The sequence below is a fragment of the Mastacembelus armatus genome, chromosome 7 (assembly GCF_900324485.2).
Source record: "Mastacembelus armatus chromosome 7, fMasArm1.2, whole genome shotgun sequence".
NCBI classification, from domain to species: domain Eukaryota; kingdom Metazoa; phylum Chordata; class Actinopteri; order Synbranchiformes; family Mastacembelidae; genus Mastacembelus; species Mastacembelus armatus.
In genome coordinates this window covers 17,051,395-17,069,430 of record NC_046639.1, presented here as the reverse complement: position 1 = coordinate 17,069,430, position 18,036 = coordinate 17,051,395, and the positions used below count along the sequence as shown (strand labels likewise).

At 43.9% G+C, this 18,036-nt stretch overlaps 1 protein-coding gene across 1 annotated transcript in view; it reads left to right on the top strand.

Moving 5' to 3' along the window:
- Nucleotides 1-18,036, top strand: part of plxnb3 (plexin B3) — a 41,100-nt gene that overhangs the window by 6,352 nt on the left and 16,712 nt on the right. The window contains exons 2-4 of the mRNA XM_026332977.1: nt 15,546-15,971; nt 16,405-17,128; nt 17,840-18,019. Coding sequence (XP_026188762.1) covers nt 15,562-15,971; nt 16,405-17,128; nt 17,840-18,019 — 1,314 coding nt within the window. The 5' untranslated portion in view covers nt 15,546-15,561. The remainder of the gene's footprint in view (nt 1-15,545; nt 15,972-16,404; nt 17,129-17,839; nt 18,020-18,036) is intronic.

Sequence of the window (18,036 nt, the reverse complement as noted above, 5' to 3'; positions counted from 1 at the left end):
TTATTCCATTTTAGGTGCAGATGTTTCATTGAACTTCTGTCAGATACTAGAATCTGTCTCAGACCTGTTCTTTGGTCTCAGCCCTGTTTAGTTTTTGGCCTGTGGCTGGAGTTTGCTCAGCTTCCTGTCTGGGATATCACAGCTGCTCTGGTTGGAAGCTTGACTTTCATCTTCCACTTGAATATCTTTTTGAATAGTCTCTTACACCTCGGCTGTCATTATAGTTTTTCTATTCTTTATCTCTTCTCATCTCATATCATTTCATTTTATCTCATCATATCTCATTTTATTTCATCTCATCTTACTCATCTTGTCTTATCTCATCTTATTTCTTATCATCTTATCTAATCTGAGTTTATTTTATCTAATCTCATATTATCTTATTTCATCATATCTCATTTTATTTCATCTCATCTCATCTTGTCATATTTCATCTTATCTGATCTGATCTTATCTCATGTCATATCCTCTGTTGTGTTATTGTGTGTGTGCGCACATCAACACATTACACCGTCACATTAATGGAAGCAGAGAACTAAAGCAAAGACCTGAACACTGAATTACACCTCTATGATCTCTTTATTATTAACTGATCACTTATCTGTGCTGATCCATTAGATTGTTCAGTCCAAATCGTCAGATCCTGATGTCAGCACCTTTTTTTTTCCTGGATTTTAAAACAACTGAAGCAAAAATTAAATGATAGCCAGTTAATTTAACTAAATTAGCAATTATTGAGAAACTGATTGATTGACTGAATATTTGTCTATGCTAAATATCTATAGCATCCATACAGAAAGTCCTATGTCAAAAATCAAAATCTGTGATCATGTTCTGATTGGATGGATTCAGACACCAACTAAAAGGTGGATTGATCAAATGATCAGATTTCAGATTCTTGTGGTTTCAGCATTTTAACCACGAAATATTCAGCACTGATTAAATCTATTTAAAAATGTCTGTCAGATTAAATAAAGGTCAAATTTTATTTTCCCGTCATGTTAAGCTGCGACACGTCGTCACGTTTCCTCTCAATTACTGTCACCTTTCACCTTCGTCCCTCCCCCGCCATTCATTACTCCATCTCTGCAAGCTGCTCCCCCGTCACACCCACCACCCATCATCACTCCTCCCCCTACCGCCATCACCCCTTCCACCCAACGTCACCCCTCCCCCTTCCCCCATCAGCCCCTCCACCCAATGTCTCCCCTCCCCCTTCCCCCATCACCCCTCCACCCTATATTACCCCTCCCTCCTCCTCCTCTAAAGCCTCTTCGTTCGTCCTTCATCTTTTGTTTCAGCTGGAAAGCCTCACACCTGACGACCAACACACCCATAGACAGAACATAATATATAATATTATATTATATAATTAGAATTGAATAAAACTGAAGGCCAGATTTGAGTCAGAAACAATTTGGACACAAATATTATGTTATATTGGTATTGCATAAATATATGCAACATTATAAAACTGTATAAACCATAACAGACTACATGTAAAAGAGTCACCAATCAACCTGACATACATGTTTTTGGACTGTGGGAGGAAACCAGAGTACCTGGAGAAAACCCACGCAAGCACAGGGAGAACATGCAAACTCCATACAGAAAGGCCGGGTTGCAAACCCAGGACCTTCTTGCTGTGAGGTAACAGTGCTAACCACTCATCCAATGTTACAGTCTTCTTAAATCTAATTAAAATAAGGTACTCTATGAAAAGATTATTGAATAAACTAATTGTATTTTAAGGTAAAACAAGTATTTGACAGGGATGTTCAGGGTGAGAGTGTGTGCAGTTTGTCTCTATGTGGCCCTGCGATGGACTGGTGACCTGTACAGGGTGTGTGCCTGCCTTTCACCCAAAGAGAGCTGGGATAGGCTCCAGCAGATGCTCGTGACCGTAAATAGGAATAAGCGGTTTTAGATAATGGCTGGATAGATGGGTGGAGTTCAGGACGTTAACTGCTGCTAAAAGCACAGTGGATGCACCTATCGAGCTGTGGCAGTTTAAACTTTTCATGCTGCAAAGCTGAAAATATCAGATTTTTGTGGTCGTCTGAAAATGACTCAAAGTGCAGCTGTTTTTTTTTTGTTTTTTTTTAAAAAAAGCTTTTTATTATATGAAAGGCAGGAGAGTTCAATTAAAGCAAATTTAGAAACACATGATGCAACCCTAAACATATAGTACTGGCCTGGACTGAGAAATCAAATTTTATTTAAATGAGTTGTTTAAATCTTTTCTGCAGCTGAGGTCTTGTCTTATCATGTTATTATTTTATACAACATTATAAAACTGTTCAATACGATTGTTTATTTGCAGACAACAGTATCAACAGTATATCAGTATGTTGCACAGCTATATATCCACTCTGCTCCTGCTGTTTGTCTCAACACTTTCTGAGTTTCTTTCTCATTGGTTCCTAGTTTATCATTAAAACATAAATATATATTTTCATTTTTTTAAAACCCTCAGTAGTTTCCTAAAGCAGCTACTCACTGTAGTTTTTATCAAACCAACAGGAGGAAACAGGTCATTAGTCAGGGACTAGTTTTAGCAGCGGATAAATGGTTTTGTTCACGTTAAATGGTACAAATACACACAGTACTTGTTAGCTTATATTAATACACTCACACAATACTAGTTTACACACAGAAGATGGTGGCCTTTGACTGCACATAAATAAATCCAGATATTTTTTTTAACCATGTTTATGGTGTTGAATTTGTGATTGGACCTAACTGGATATGATGAAGACTCTGTGATTGTGTGTGTGTGTGTGTGTGTTTTGGTGGAGAGAACTTACACTTTATGAGTTCAGTTTAATGCAAAGAGATAAAATCACATCATCGACACAATATTTATGTTCACTGCATCACCAGCTGTCCACATACACAGGCTGTGTGTTTGTGTGTGTGTGTGTTCTCTTTATGTCTTTGATTGATGTATGTGTGTGTGCAGCAGTGCGTGTGTGTGTGATTAATATTACATGAGGGTCCTGATGAGAGGTGGACACACACTCCCAGCTGAGCTCAAACACACACACAGACACACACACACACACATTTCAGCAGCGTGTTGTGTCACAAATAAGATGATGCTGATCACACACACACACTTCATGCTGTCGTCACGTCACATTAAACTCAGTGGTCACCATGACAACCTGAACACTTATAATTCTCACCTGCTGTGACCTGTCAGATGAGAACCAATCAAACTACAAAAAACAGAAACTCAGACTTACCTGAGCAGAGATGGTGTGTGCAGACAGAGTCTCACTCTCACTCTTTTTAGCTAATTCTAAACCACAGAATACATCTGATCAGTAATGATTCGTATTGATCCTGAATGTGTCGGACGTTTATGGACTTAGGCTGCTGTGAGCTCAACAGCAACAGTGACGCCGATGCCGGTCAGGTTCTGTTTCTGCCTGTCCTAGTGTTGGGCGAATGTGAGAGCATGGGGAATATTCAGCAGCTGGTTCCCATCATGCACTGAGGCTCACAGTGGGATTATTGAACCACCCACAACAGCAGCTGAATCAAAGAACCAGATCCGCTGCGGGATGAGGGACGACACACCAGGTGGGAGGTTTGAGCTCAGCAGTAACTTCAGACGCCCCCCTTAGACCTCTGAATGTGTTGACTGCAGCCGAGCATCACTCACTAATTTTTTTCACCTGCTGGTTTTTGTTACAGCTTTTGACTGTAATCAGTTGCGTCCTGCTGCAGGAACCAGTCACAGATTCATCAAGTTCAAATTTGAACTGAATTTCCTGAAATTGTTGTGCAGAAGATGTGAGCGAAGTCCTCCAGTCTCTTCAGATTTTTCCTAAACTGGTTCCTTGTCTGGGTCTAAAGAGACAAAAATTATTAAATCATTTATATTCAGCTGACGCCTAGCAGCTCCGTAGTATAATTGGTTTAATGAGTAACACTGGCTCGTGATTGGCTAAACAAGCCAGCTGTTAAGTTACATTAGTCAATGCTGTGGAGAGACAGAGACAGACTGGTTTCTTTTCTTATTTCATTTTCTTATTGAACCACTCAGTGTTAGATTTGCTTAAACTCATTTTCAAGACATAGATGTAGCTGCGTTCACACAGGTGGAGTGTTCAGATGCTGCGGTGCTGACACTGGTACTGCGGAGAGCAGAGTAGAATAAAGCAGGTGGCGCCCAGTCATAGGGTGTGATGACCATCACCAATTTACTGCCTCGCTCTACCACTCTCTCGCTCGCTCTGTCTCTAACTTCACGCCTCAAAACACTCATTGAATATTAATGATCCTGACCATGCCCACCACGGTGTGGACATAAGCCACGCCCCTTCAAATCTCACTGGGACTCTCTCTGTTTCAGAATGTCTCTTACCCTCTCTCTCTCTCTCTCGCTCTCTTACTGTGTGTGAATGTCTCTCACCCTCTCTCTCTCTGAACAATGTGTTTTTCACAATAATGGGATTACAGCCATCCAGCCGGCTGCTGACTCTCTCTCTCTCTCTCTCTCTCTCTCTCTCGCTCTCTCTCTGTCTCTCCATCTGTGCCAATAGTCGTTCATCCTCCCTCTCTCTCTCGCCCGGTGTGCAGGTTCTTTCAGTTCTTGTCGTCTGTTTTTGGGGGGATGAAAGAAAGACGGCACGTTTCGTGAAGGAAGTAAGTCCCGCTCTCTCTCTTTCTAATGTGTTGTATATGTCCCCCACTCCCTCTCTCTCTCTCTGTGATGAGACTTTGATTGACAGCTGATTCTTGTTAATTGTGCTGTGATTTAATTAGCAGAGCAGGAGTCGCATCAGTGGTAAAAGAGACAGACTGTGGATGCTTCAGTTTCCTGCAGCACAGAAAGGTTTTTCTCTGTTTCACTGATTAAGTTGTTTCACCATTTGACTCACTGGTTGTTTCACTGCTGCAGCAGCTGACAGGCAGGTTTTTATGAAAACGTGGTGTGTGTTTGCTACGTCCAGATGTTATGAATCCTGTCACACACCGACAGCTGTGAGGTCTCTGATTGTAGAGCCAGAGGTTTTGAAAATGTAACTGGCCGGAACTGAACTTGTTGGCTTTTGGTGGTCTTGGTCTGTGTTCACCACCAGGCCTCAGACCAAAGAGTCATTGATGAATATAATGTGCAGATTATTGAGTTCAGATGTTGTCAGTGGCGTTTCTATCACATCCAGATGTATGTAACCACTGTAGCAGGTTCTAAACCGTCAGAACGTGTCTGCGTCGGGTTCAGGTGGCTCAGTGTGGAGGTGCGCTCACTAAACTGTGTGTTCAGCAGGAAACAGATGAAACGGTGTGAAGGTGTGAAGTTGTTACTGTGCAGAAACAGAAATGTGCCACTGATGCCTGTGGTTTTCCTCCCTGTTTCTGTGGACGTGTCTCCAACTCTTTGTTCTCTTCTTCTCACATTAAGATGTCAAGCTTTCTTTATGTTTCCAATGGTTTCAGCTTTGACTGCAGCTCCTCTTCTATCTTATATCTCCATCAGTCAGCTCAGGTTCATGCAGGTGGAGGGGCTGGAGACCAGACTTCACAGTGAAATTACCCACTGTAACCAGTTTGATCTGTTAGACCAGCTCCACTGAAGCACTTCAGGGTGTTGCAGTGGTAATGACCAGGGATCGGACTCCTGGAACTTAAACTCCTGGAGTTTAACCCCAGAGGATACTCAGGTCCATCTGATGTTCTGTCTGGATTTGGTTTAGGGTTCTGTGGTTACTTGACTTATCACTTGACTTAAAGTGATTTTGTTCTGTTGCTGCTGTGGCTGCCAACAGGTCAGCGGGTGAAAACCTGTTTGTCTTTTAAAACTGGACTAAAGTCAGTGTTGTCACTGCTGATTCTGATGGCATGAAACACAATGTGCGAGTTTGTGGCGCAGACGACGTCGCGCGGTTGTTGTTTTTGTCTTATTGTCTGCCTCATCGAGTTTTACTGTAAGTGTTGATGGCAGATGTTGTATAAGCATTGTAAATATATATTTATTTGGGTTGCCGATGGGGACCGAAAAACGAACGAACCATCACAAATGATGAAACTGATGTCACAGGATTCCTGTGGCCACATGTGCAGACCATGAACCAGTATCTAGATCCAGTTTCCCCAGTTCACATCTGACCAGAGACCTGGCTGCTTTTCATCACCCGTCAGAGGGAAACCACATCAGACACTATACGGTGATACATTTTTAGGACACTGGTGGAAACTGGTCAACAGTACATTTAATTACTGTTTTATAAATGAGGCTGTATTAGATACATGTCTCCAAGTCGTTCAAATGATCTCCATCTTTACTGGAAAATGTCATCGAATAATATATTTTGATAATGCATTTCTTTGTAGTGTTACTGTGGTGTTATTGTGAGTATTCCTTGCAGCACTGCTCTGGCAGAAGGTTGGAGTACAGGTGGAGGGTGGAGGTCTAGGTTTGGACTCTTCTCATTGCTCTGTATGAGTTTTTTTGGTTTGCTGAAAGAAACAGATTGTTGTAGTTAAATAAAAGGATCTCCGCCCACTCATTCTCTGTTCTGCTCTGTGTTGATTAAACTTCAACAAAGCCCCCGCTCCCTCTATTATTACACTATTTCTGTGGTTTATTCCCCCCCCCCCCCCCCACTTCAAAGCCTCGTTTTAATCTTGTAAAAATTCTGCTCTCATAAACACATCATGGAGCCGGTTCACGCCTGTTAACTCCAAAGAGCAGAGACAGGGAGGGGCAGCAGAGCCTGAGCTGTAAAACACTCTCAGGTTTGATTTTAATAGAACTGCGCCTCCTCCTTTCTCCTCCTGTTCCTCCTCGACACTTTGACTCCACCCAATGCAGAAAATTAAAAATCATCTCTTCTTCTCTGTCTGTTTCTCCGTAAACTGCTGTTTTCTGACGTTTCACCTTCATCCTCACACCGGATTATCCAGAGGTTGATTCTTGTTTTAATGTTTCGCTGTCTCCGTCCAGCTGTTGTCTTTGACTCGTCTTTGTGTTTGTTGTCATGACAACCAAATCAGGACCAACAATGTGAGATAATGGAGAGTCTTGGTGCAGCAGCTCAGGAGTTATTACAGCAGCTTCAGTTAGGAGTCAGACCATGTAGCTCAGCTCAGGATGAACAGGGCTGAGGATCAACAGGGCTCTGGATCAACTGGGCTCAGGATGAACAGGGCTCAGGATCAACTGGGCTCGAGATGAAGTGAGCTCAGGATCAACTGGGCTCAAGATGAACAGGTATCAGGATGAACTGGGCTCAGGATGAACTGAGCTCAGGACCAACTTGGTTTAGGATAAACTGAGCTAGGATCAACTGGGCTCAGGATCAACTGCCTCTATGCAGTTTCTGAACTGCCATGTCTGCTGTCTGTGATCTGCAAGCAGGGCTCTCTTCTGTTTAAGCAGCTTCTTTTCTGGGATCAAATCCAGAATCAGGGTTCAATCTTAACTCACTGGCTTTTGAAACTAAATGCTGGTATTAGATTGAAAAACAATGTTCTTGAACATGTTTCTGGGTTTTGTTGAATCATCCAGTATCAACATTGTTGTGGGGGCAGAGACAAAAACCTGGTCCTCAGCTGGGATCAGGTCCAGGAGGGGGTGAACAGCCTGGGGTTCAGACTTGACCATCCTCCTCCAGCAGAGAGGATGGTCCCCTGTGATGTTGGTTGGCTGGCTGATATGAATATGAAGCGTGGGATGATTGGTTAGTGGGAGGAGCTTGTGACTGACTGAACTGCTTGTCTCAACATCACAATGTGAACAACTGGTCTTCTTGTGTCGTGCTGCTTCAGTTAAATGCTTTAGTCGATCAATCAGTGGGGATCCTGAACATCTTACATCAGATGGAAGTTTAAACTGTATCTTTGCTCATTAAATGTTGTTTCTTTTTGCTACCGCTCCCTCCCTTTGCCTGTAGGGTCGCTCAGCTCTGGCCCCATGTCACACATGGGCCAATCAGAAAGAGGGTCACTTCTGATTCAGCATTTCTTGCCTCGATCTCAGAAGCAATGTGACTTAAATGGAGGGTTGTTTTTCAAGTCAAACTGTATTAAATACCTCATTTTCAACTAGTGTTATAAACAGTTTAATATTGTATATGTCGCATGGACATTATTATTAGGAATTTGGACTTTGTCATGCAAAGTGTACTGAGCTGTGTCTCCCTTAAACACCGGCAGCTCTCATACCACTGCATGTAGTGTCACTTGTTCATAATCAGGACAGGTTGCTTGTGTTTATTACAGTGAGGTGTATGTGTGATACAGTGAGGTGTATGTCTGTGTGTGTGTGTGTGTGTGTGTGTGTGTGTGATATAGTGGCGTGTGATAGATGTGTGATTGTGTGATACAGTGAGGTGTGTGATACACTGAGTTATGTGTGTGATATAGTGACGTGTGTGTGTGATACAGTGATGTGTGTGTGATACTGTGAGGCGTGTGTACTTGTATTGCCACCTTTGTGAGTACCATTTTGAGCACATTTGTGCTCACATAGTGAGGACATTCTGACAAAAATTTTTCCATTCCTCACTTTTTTCAAACTCTTGTTTGAGGGTTAACACTAATCCAACAGTATTAGGCTCAACCTGCAGTTGTTCACATTATGCCTGAGTAGAAATACTAGTATGTGTGTGTGATTCAGTGAGGTGTGTGTGTTTGTGTGATACAGTGAGGTGTGTGTGTGTGCGTTTGTGTGATACAGTGAGGTGTGTGTGTTTGTGTGATACAGTGAGGTGTGTTAATAGCCTCTGACTCTACATGTGATTAATCGGTGAGAGGAGGTGGAGAAGGTAACCCCCTGCTATCTCCTGCTGATCAGAAGCACTTACACAGTCTGCTAATTGGTGAGGAATCTGCAGTGCAAATATATTCACATATACACACACAAAGAGAAACGCAGTAACGCACACTCTCAGACAGATGAGTGGTTCAGGGGAAATGTGTGAACAAGCGGAGAGAAGTGATGGGCGTTAATGATACTGAGGCTAATTCCATCACTCTGAGTGTGTCTGTGTCAATATCTGTGTGTTAGTATCAAAGTCCTGTAGTTATTAATATTTCATGTTTGCAGTGATCAGTATTCAGTTTGTGGAGGTTTGGCTTAGAGACGCCTGCAGCTGCTGCAGTCTGCAGTAAAACACAGGAGAAACCCAATAGACAGAGTGGAGTACGGTCGAGGGGTCGTCACTGTTGTAGTAGTAGATCAGAGGTCGGAATCGGCTTCATACAAAAAACTTCATGGGAAATTGTTTGGATGAAGAAGATAAAAATACTTTAGCAGTCATTTTGTGAAACACAATGCTGCCAGCACTGCAGCCCACGAAGGTGCAGACCACTGTCAGGCGCCCTGCTGCAACAAACCCTCGAAAATACTCTCAGTGATTGTTTTCTGATTTGACAACGCTGCCGTTCAGGCTGACGTGTATCGGACCAGTGGAATCTGATTTGCTGTTTCTTCTCCAAATGAAGCAGCAATATGTCCAGAAGAAGGAAACTGTCTCAGTGCACATGTAACATATGGAGACATAATGAAGACAATACTGCAGCATGTTACTACTTTATAACCGTAGTGCGAAATGAAATATTTAATCCAGTTTGCTTCTGAGATTGAGACAAGCGATGGTGAATCAGAATTGACTCTGTCTCTGGTTGGCTGTTTTTTGGCCCATGTCTGACAGTAGGCCAGGGCTGGGCTACCCTACAGGCAAAGGGAGGGACGGCACCTATAGCCACCCTGTCCTGGAGGACCCTGCTGGTGTGTCCTCTGTTATATAAACAAACTAATGTTCAGCATATGTAAATGTACCTCACCTTACAGGTTTTTCAAGGTTCAGGTTCCAGGTCAGTGAGTTCCTGTAATGGAAGAGACCTCAGACACTTGGTCTGTTCTTCAGCCCTGACCTGCAAGTCTTGGACTGTTTGTTTAAGATACGCCACAATGAGTTCCATATATTTTTAGACTGAAGTTGTTGTTTCCGCCTGCAGGGAGAACTGAGTCTCTGCTGTTAATCTGCTCTGTGATCTGCTGTTTTTCACTTATTATTCTGATCTTCTGTGCTGGATTAAAATGAGGAGAATCTCTATAATTCTTCTTATTCTGATCTGATCCTCTGTGTGTTTACATTTGCCGTCAGTACAAACAGGATTTAGTCCAGATTAGAGACAGAGGCAGGAATAGCAGCTCCACAGCTTTGTCATCAATGAAACTGAGCAGCATTAACTGATGATTATGTGACAGCACATAGCCTCTGTTTAAAATCCCACAGACTGTTCCTCCGTCTGAGGAGAAAAGAGGAATTAGCTCCATTCAACCCGGATCAGATCAGAACACAGCGGCCCAGTATCAAACTGAGAGCGCTATCAGTGCTATCAGACTGGGACAAAGAAATGTGCTTCAGCTCAGATGCATCAGTTATCTGCTATACTTAACATGAGTCTTACCCCCTGCAGACACTCACCAGCCTGGAACCTGATTCATCCCAGTACCTGAACTAAATAAATCCTAAAGAAACCACATGGCGTCCAGCTGACGAGCTGCATTTTAACAGAACACACCAGGTTCTAAACTGTTGTCTCTTTGGAGCAGAGGTCCAGAACTGCAGTTAAAAGACCACTTGTCACATCTGTTCTCAGCTTGTGTGTGTGTGTATGTGAGTGTGTGTGTGTCTGTGTCAGTAAAAAAGCTTAAGCAGGAGAAAAGGGGTCAAAAAAGGAAAAGTATGAAAAACAAAAACAGAACTCTTAGGGTAATGTGTGTGTTGTAGTTACAGTGTGTGTAGCAGGTAGTGCTGCAGTGGCTGTGTACTGTATATGCAGCTATGACCTTGTTCAGCTCTGCAGCCAAAATGTGGGCAGAGGTGCTCCAGCAGGAACAATGGGACGATTAACCTTTGACATGTGCTCATTCTGCTTCTGAGGCTGTCGGCGTGATGGCGGCTCGCCGCACAGAGCTGTCGCTTCAGCAGCATGAGCCGGTCGTTCAGGGTGATCGGTGTCTCTGCTGTGTCAGAGTCATGTGTTCGGTCGAAAGGAAGTGGAAACAGCAACTGAAATGATTTTTTTAGTAAAAATAGTTTTCTTCTGGCTCTAACTTTTCCTGTGTCAGATTTTGTTTCCCCTGTTTTCTATTACTTTAAAGTGAGTGTCTTTTGAACTGTAGGTCTGATGAAATGAGGCCATGGGGCATTGTTCACTGTTGTCTGACAAAATGGTTAATGGAGAAAGTAGCTGACGGAATAATTAGTGATAAACATGATCATTAGTTTCAGTCCGGATGGAAACCATAATTACCCTTTCCCACTTGTAACTAAGATATAACATAAATATGGTGCTATATCCCTGAGCACGCAGTATTTTTACTCTCACACAAACACTGGCCTGGAGGCGAATGCACCACGAGGTCAGTGTGCAGCTGCCTGGCTCAGCGGCTCCTCAGCACAGAGAAAGTAGGACACAGCAAGGGAGAGTCCCGGAGAGCGAAGGAAACGAACAAAGCCCGGAAATTTAACTACACAAAACAACACACACTGTAACACACGCAGCTGCCTGTGTGTGTTACAGTGTGTGTGTGTGTTGTCTCTTTGAAGAGTTAGTATGAGAGTCAGCAGCAAACCACAGAGATAATATGTGGGTGTGTGTGTTACAGCTGTGTGTGTGTTTGTGTGTGTGTGTCTCTCTCTGTGGGTGTGTGTCTGTGTGTGCGTGCCTGAGGTAAGGCAGCCTGTAATCATCACCTCGATGTGTTGAAAGCAGCCTGTCCTTCATTTGCATACAGAGAGCGGAGGGGGTGGGGTAAGGGGAGGGGATGGGGGCGAGCGAGGAGAGGACCCATGAGAAAATTGAGCGAGAAAATGGGGGAGGAGGAGGAGGGAACAAAAGACTAGTGAAGTACAAGCTGCAGCGATTACCAAAGTAAACTGACTGTTTCACTGCAGACACACCTGCCGCATCACTGCTGTTACCATGGTTACCTGCAGGTTAAGCCGGGCACATGCTGGTCACATTCGTCCCAGTTTTAGTGTCAAATCAGTTGCCCCCCCATTACTAAATTCAAAATTTGGCTGAGTCTTGGACAGATCAGTTGATTGTGATGTGATTTAAAGGTGCAGTGTGTAAAATGTAAAAGATTTCGTGGCATCTAGTGGTGAGATTACAGAATACAGCCTTCTGAGCTCCCGTCACGCCCTCCCCTTGTTTCCAGGTGTGAGGGATTAATCACCCGATCGGATGGTGACGATGAGCTAGATTTCTGGCACGTAAGAAATGTTGTTGCAGTGTGACTGGCTGCTCGGTCTGATTTCCAACGTGACCCCCTGGTATAAACTGTTCTGGTTCTTTTGCACGTGGAACAAACCTCAGTGAACAGGAGAACGTCGTCAGCATCTTCTGCAGCTGATGTTTTTATTACTCATTGCTCTAAGTTCTTCCTTTTAGTACCAAGGATACAGCAGTTTTGTTTGAATAAACTTTATTGAATTTGTCAGTGTACAAACCAGCCAGGGGCTTTGTGCTGACATTCAATGTGAGCAGCTTCAGTCTGATTAAAACACACAGTGTGAGCGTCATATGAGATTAACATGAGCGCACGCTTACACTCCAATGTAAACGGGAGCAACAGCAGATTGAAAGTGTGAGGAGCTGCCAAACCGTCTTCACTGACTGTGCTCATCCTTAGCCAGATTAATAAAAACTGCCGACAGAGGGAGCTTGGGCGCGGGATGGGGGGGTGTGAGGAACATCTGGTGAGAGAGACACCTATACAGAGAGACAGACAGATGGGGGGATGTCTCTCCTTTCTGAGGATTTCTTCATCGCCTCCAGCACGGCCCCCACCTCTCCACCTGTCTCTTTCCTCACCCCCCCTTATCTTTATGTCCTTCTCATAACCTCAGTCTTTCTTCCAACTTTGACTCTCGCTCCCGCTTTACTTTCTGACAACCTACAACTCTCTCTCTGTTCAGCTGCATGAATTATAGATGACCCCCCCCACTGTGCCCCCTCCGTCAGGAAGTTATTTCCATACAGACCGACAGGCTGAGTGGGGGTGATCAGCATTTCCATGGAAATGTTGAAGCATCTTTGTGTGTGTGTCCTCAGGCCTCTCTGGGTGATTCCCAGCATGCACTGGGGCAATTTAATGGCAAGTGTTGGTTCAGAGCTTTGGTCTGAACCAACACACAGCAGGAGCGAGGGGAGGGGAGGGCAGGGGAGATTTGGGGGGGGGGGGGGGGGGGGCGTGTGAGCATGACATAGGAGAGAGATGAATGGTGTTTTGTATTAGAGGAAAATGCACTGTAAAAAAATGCACTGTTAATAAAGTTATTGTATTATTTTCCTGAAGCCAGACTGACAGGGCAAAGTCCTGACTGTGTCATTTATCCCATTGTATCAGATGCAGCAACAGAGCGTCCACACGTCAGAGCGTCAGAGCATGCAGACCCGTGGAGATGTTTAAACAGAGTCTGTATATGGAGATCAAGAACACATAAACAAACTAACAATTATTTTTATTATTAATTCATCTGATTATTATTTGTATGATTGATTCACTGCTTTGTCCATAAAATGGCAGAAAGTTTAGGAAGAAATTCATGTTATTTTTTCACACAGTTGAATGACATATTCATCCATCCATCCATCCATTTTCTATACCCGCTTTTTCCTGAAAGCCAGGGTCATGGGGATCTGCTGGAGCCTATGACATATTCAACAATATTTAATTTTCAATCCTCTGGTTATTCTGTCTTTTAACAAAAACTGTGAGATATGTTTACTTCATTCAGAGGTGCAGGTCCAACCCCATGTCAGGTAGAGCTTTTCAGTAATCCACCCCCCTCCAACCCTGACCCTTTAATAATCCTGCTTGCTTTGAGTAATTCCAACATGATTTGTTCACCCTGTGCACCTGTGCTTCTTTTTTTGCATTATTGTACCAAGCTGAGCGAGTGTGGTCACAGGTAACAGGTAACACTTGACCTCATCCTGCTGGGGTTCAACACTTTCCCCCTAAAATCTAGTGCACAAAGTCTTTAGGCACAGGGGAGAGCAATGTTGACATGTTACCTTGAGTCCTGACAAGACCTGAAAAGTGATCAATACAATCTTAAATTCAATTTACAAAGTGTGACAGCAGCTGCAATCTGTACCTCTGTATTTCAGGCTTAATTTTTTTGAAAACAGACAATGTGAAATAGATAGTACCAATATGAAGCACATATAAAAGAAAATAACACTAGTCTGAGAATTGAACCCAGGGGCACGCCACAAGACACAGCGGCCTGAAAAGATTGACATCCCCATAATGAGGATCACTTAGACATTACTGGATTTGTTAATCGGAGTCAATAGAGCTTGAACTAAACATGTGGAGGTGATTCTGAGGGTGGCGCTGTAAAATCATAGAATCATAAAATCTACACGGTTCATCCTCTGGAGAGCAGGAAAGAAATCAGGCCCATTACTGAAGAGCTTGACTCTTGTTTGGATAGAATGAAATCTGCCTTCAGTCAAACTAGTTTGACACCAGTTTAGAACTCCAGTCTGCCATTAAAAACCAAATAACCCACAAGAAGTTGGTGTTCGCTGTGTTGCCATGGATACGGGTGTGTTGCCATGGTGATGTTACTACAGGCAACTACAGTTTGACCGTGCAATGAAAAGTGTGAAGCAGCAAAATATTTTATTAATAACTTCACAGGGAGAAGCAGAAACAGATGCACAGAAAGACTGCAGGGCTCAGTGTCACCTGCTCAGGTGTATTTACATATTTCATATTTCTGGGTGTGAAACAGATTTATGTTCCTCGACTTTAATCTAAGACAGTCACGGTTCAGTTCTGCTTTGAAACAGGAGAGAGTTTTTTTCCCCGCTGGGAGGGAAAAATGGAAATAACATTAAATCACAGCTCAGCTCGGTGTTGAGTCCATTTCTCTGAAGCTGAGGCTCAGAACAGATCCTTCAAATCCTTTTGTGGGTTTAAACTTTTCAGATCAGTCTTCTCAGGGTTTCTTCAGTTCGTTGACATGAGAGTAAAGTGACTATGTTTGGGTTGGATGGACTAAAACAAGGAATTTATACTGAGTATTCTTCATTTCATAGGTAAAATGTGTAACAATAAAGCAAATTAATACATACTGGAAACAATATGTTATCAACAACTAAACATAAGACTTTTTTGTTGTTTTTGTTTCACAGATCTGCAGTAATACATTGTTTTATATAATCAAAACATAAAAATTGTTTGGTTCGAGGGTCTGCAGGGCTGTCTCTGACACAGTCTGGCTTTTGTCCATGTGTCCAAAAGTCAGAACTCTACTGCGTTTAGTCAACTATCTGCCCATTCTCTGTGAATGTTTAGCCCAACATTCTGCTAATGTTAGGCCAAGACTCTGCTAATAAAACTCTGCTAACGTTGGGCCAAAGCACTGCTAACGTTAGGGCACAGTGTCATCAGGCCAATAAATCTGATAGTTGTCAGTCTTCTTTCATCTTTGCTGGTAACATTAAAGAGACCAGGTGTTTGTTTTAATGACCCTCCATCTTCTCACCTGTTGCAGGTAAAGAGGAGCTGCCATGTTGGCCTCCTCCACCCCCCTATCACTCCTCTTCTTTCTCCTTCTCCTCCCCACTCCCTCTCTCCTTGCCAATGACATTGTGACCACTGACCCATCCGTGATAGGGGTGGAGCTACATGGTTCCCCCCTGTCTCACCTGCTGCAAGATCCAGGGTCGGGCCATCTGTATTTGGGCGGAGTTGACAACCTGTACCAGCTGACCTCTGACCTAGAGTTAATATCACATGTGAGGACTGGCCCTTACCTGGACTCCCCAGACTGCCTTCCACCGATCATCCCCCAGGATTGCCCCTCAGCCACACCCACTCACAACCACAACAAACTGTTGTTGATGGAGGTGGGGCAGGGGGCGGAGCCAGGGAATCTGATCATCTGTGGTTCACTTTATCAGGGCATCTGTGAGAAGAGGTAACACTGTTGGATTCTTTAGTCTGAAGTCATCTGTGGTTTGATATCTTACTTGATCTAGCCTCTGTTTCTTTGAATAACTGCTCATAGTGGAACTTAATTATATCAATTTAGTCCTGTAACCGGCTTAAGTTTAACTGGGGAGATAGCTCCTCTCATAAGAGGATTTGTTGGTGCTATTATGAGATAAAGAATGTACAGGTTATTATTATTATTATAAGTGCACAGCAATAATGAAAACGTGGAAACACTCGAAATATTGTGGAGGCCAATCTAAAACACATTTTAACACAACTGTCCAACTTTTGCTTATACATTTGCTCGACATTTGCTTGTATAAGAATAAATTTAGCTGGGTCAAAGTGAATGGGTTCATTGTAGCCTGATAACCTGGGTGAGTTAAATCAGGATCTTCTGTGCTCTGTCTCTGCAGGAGTCTGTCCAACATCTCTCAGCTCATCTATCAGACGTCTAACCCCGTTGACACTCAGTATGTTGCTGCCAATGACCCCCGAGTCTCCACTGTCGCTGTGGTAATAACAACAGAAAATCGACAAGAAGGGGGTGGCATACTGCGTCTTATGCTGGTTGGCCGAGGCTACACCAGCAAAGGTCCTGGTGATATCCCACCAATTACGACACGGCGACTGTTCCCAGTGGTGCCACCTCGCAGAGCATTCTCTCAGGAGGAGGAGCTTGGAAAACTCGTTGTAGGAAGTTACTCTGAGTACAACAACCACTTTGTGAAAGTCGTACCACACGGTGATTATGTCTACTTCCTGTTCTCTCGTCGGGACATGTGGCACAAAAAGGAGTACCGGACCTATGCCTCCCGGCTCTGCATCTCTGACCGCAGTTTCTATTCCTATGTGGAGGTGCCGCTGTTGTGCCAAGGCGGGTACAACCTGGCTCAGGGGGCGTGGTTAGGGAACCACTCAGGTAAACCTGCTCTGTTTGTTGTCATGGCAGCAGGGCAGGCATCCACGCCAGTAGCCACGAGTCGATCAGCACTTTGCGTGTATGGGATGGCACAGCTGGACGCCATGCTGCGACGAGCACAGGAACTGTGTTACACCGAGGGAGGGCGAGGCAGCAGCGGGCACGAGGAGGCCTACATTGAGTATGCTGTGTCATCAAAATGTCTGAAACTACCAAAGGTAAACGGAGTTGTTTTATTTTTTTTATTTTTTATTTTTTTCCATCAGTGTGGTGTGTACTGGTATACTGTGGTTCGTAGTACCACCATTTCCTGTGAGTATAGGAAGTAGTGTCTCCTTAATGTAGAGAGGTGACCAGAGTTCAATATTCTATCCACTTATTCCTACTATCCAGGGTAGGATGCTGGATCCAGCCCCATCATGCAGTGGGAAACCAGTGAACCCAGAAAAACCTACTCACAAAGAGTCAATAGATGATCACACTAACTGATTATTCAACTCCCTGAGTGAGAGATGTGATGACATCACAGATCAGGAGCTTGTTTGGACAGAAGCTGTCGCTGGTCTCACTGCTGACCTTAATACTGTTTACTGTGTGTGGATTAAAGCCATTATCTTCAGCAGCTGGATTTATCATCCAACAGCTGTCACTCAAAGACACAGCTGTACACACATCTGGCAGTACCAATCTGACCCACATATGACAACACGCTCACAGACACTGAAGCACACACAGATTAAGCTGCAGTGTATCTTTAAAGCTGCAGGCAAAGAGAGTGAATGAAAACAGGCTTGGCATCTCCTGGAAAGAGAAACCTGAAGACTGGAGGCGTTAGGCAGCACACGGATGACACGTGTTCATTCCACACGCCACTGCACAGCTACACACACGGGCTTCATGTGGACTTTCTCTCTCTCCATTTATCTCAGATCTCTCTGTCAGAGTACACCTGTGGAGGGGAACACACCCCAAATCCCATCGCCAGTGCTGTGCCACTTCAGGCCACGCCCACCTTCACCTCCACCACCCAACTGACTGCAGTCACCACAGCAACAGAGGCAGGACACACCATCTCATTCCTCGGAGACAGAGAGGGATACCTGCACAAGGTGACAACATGAACACA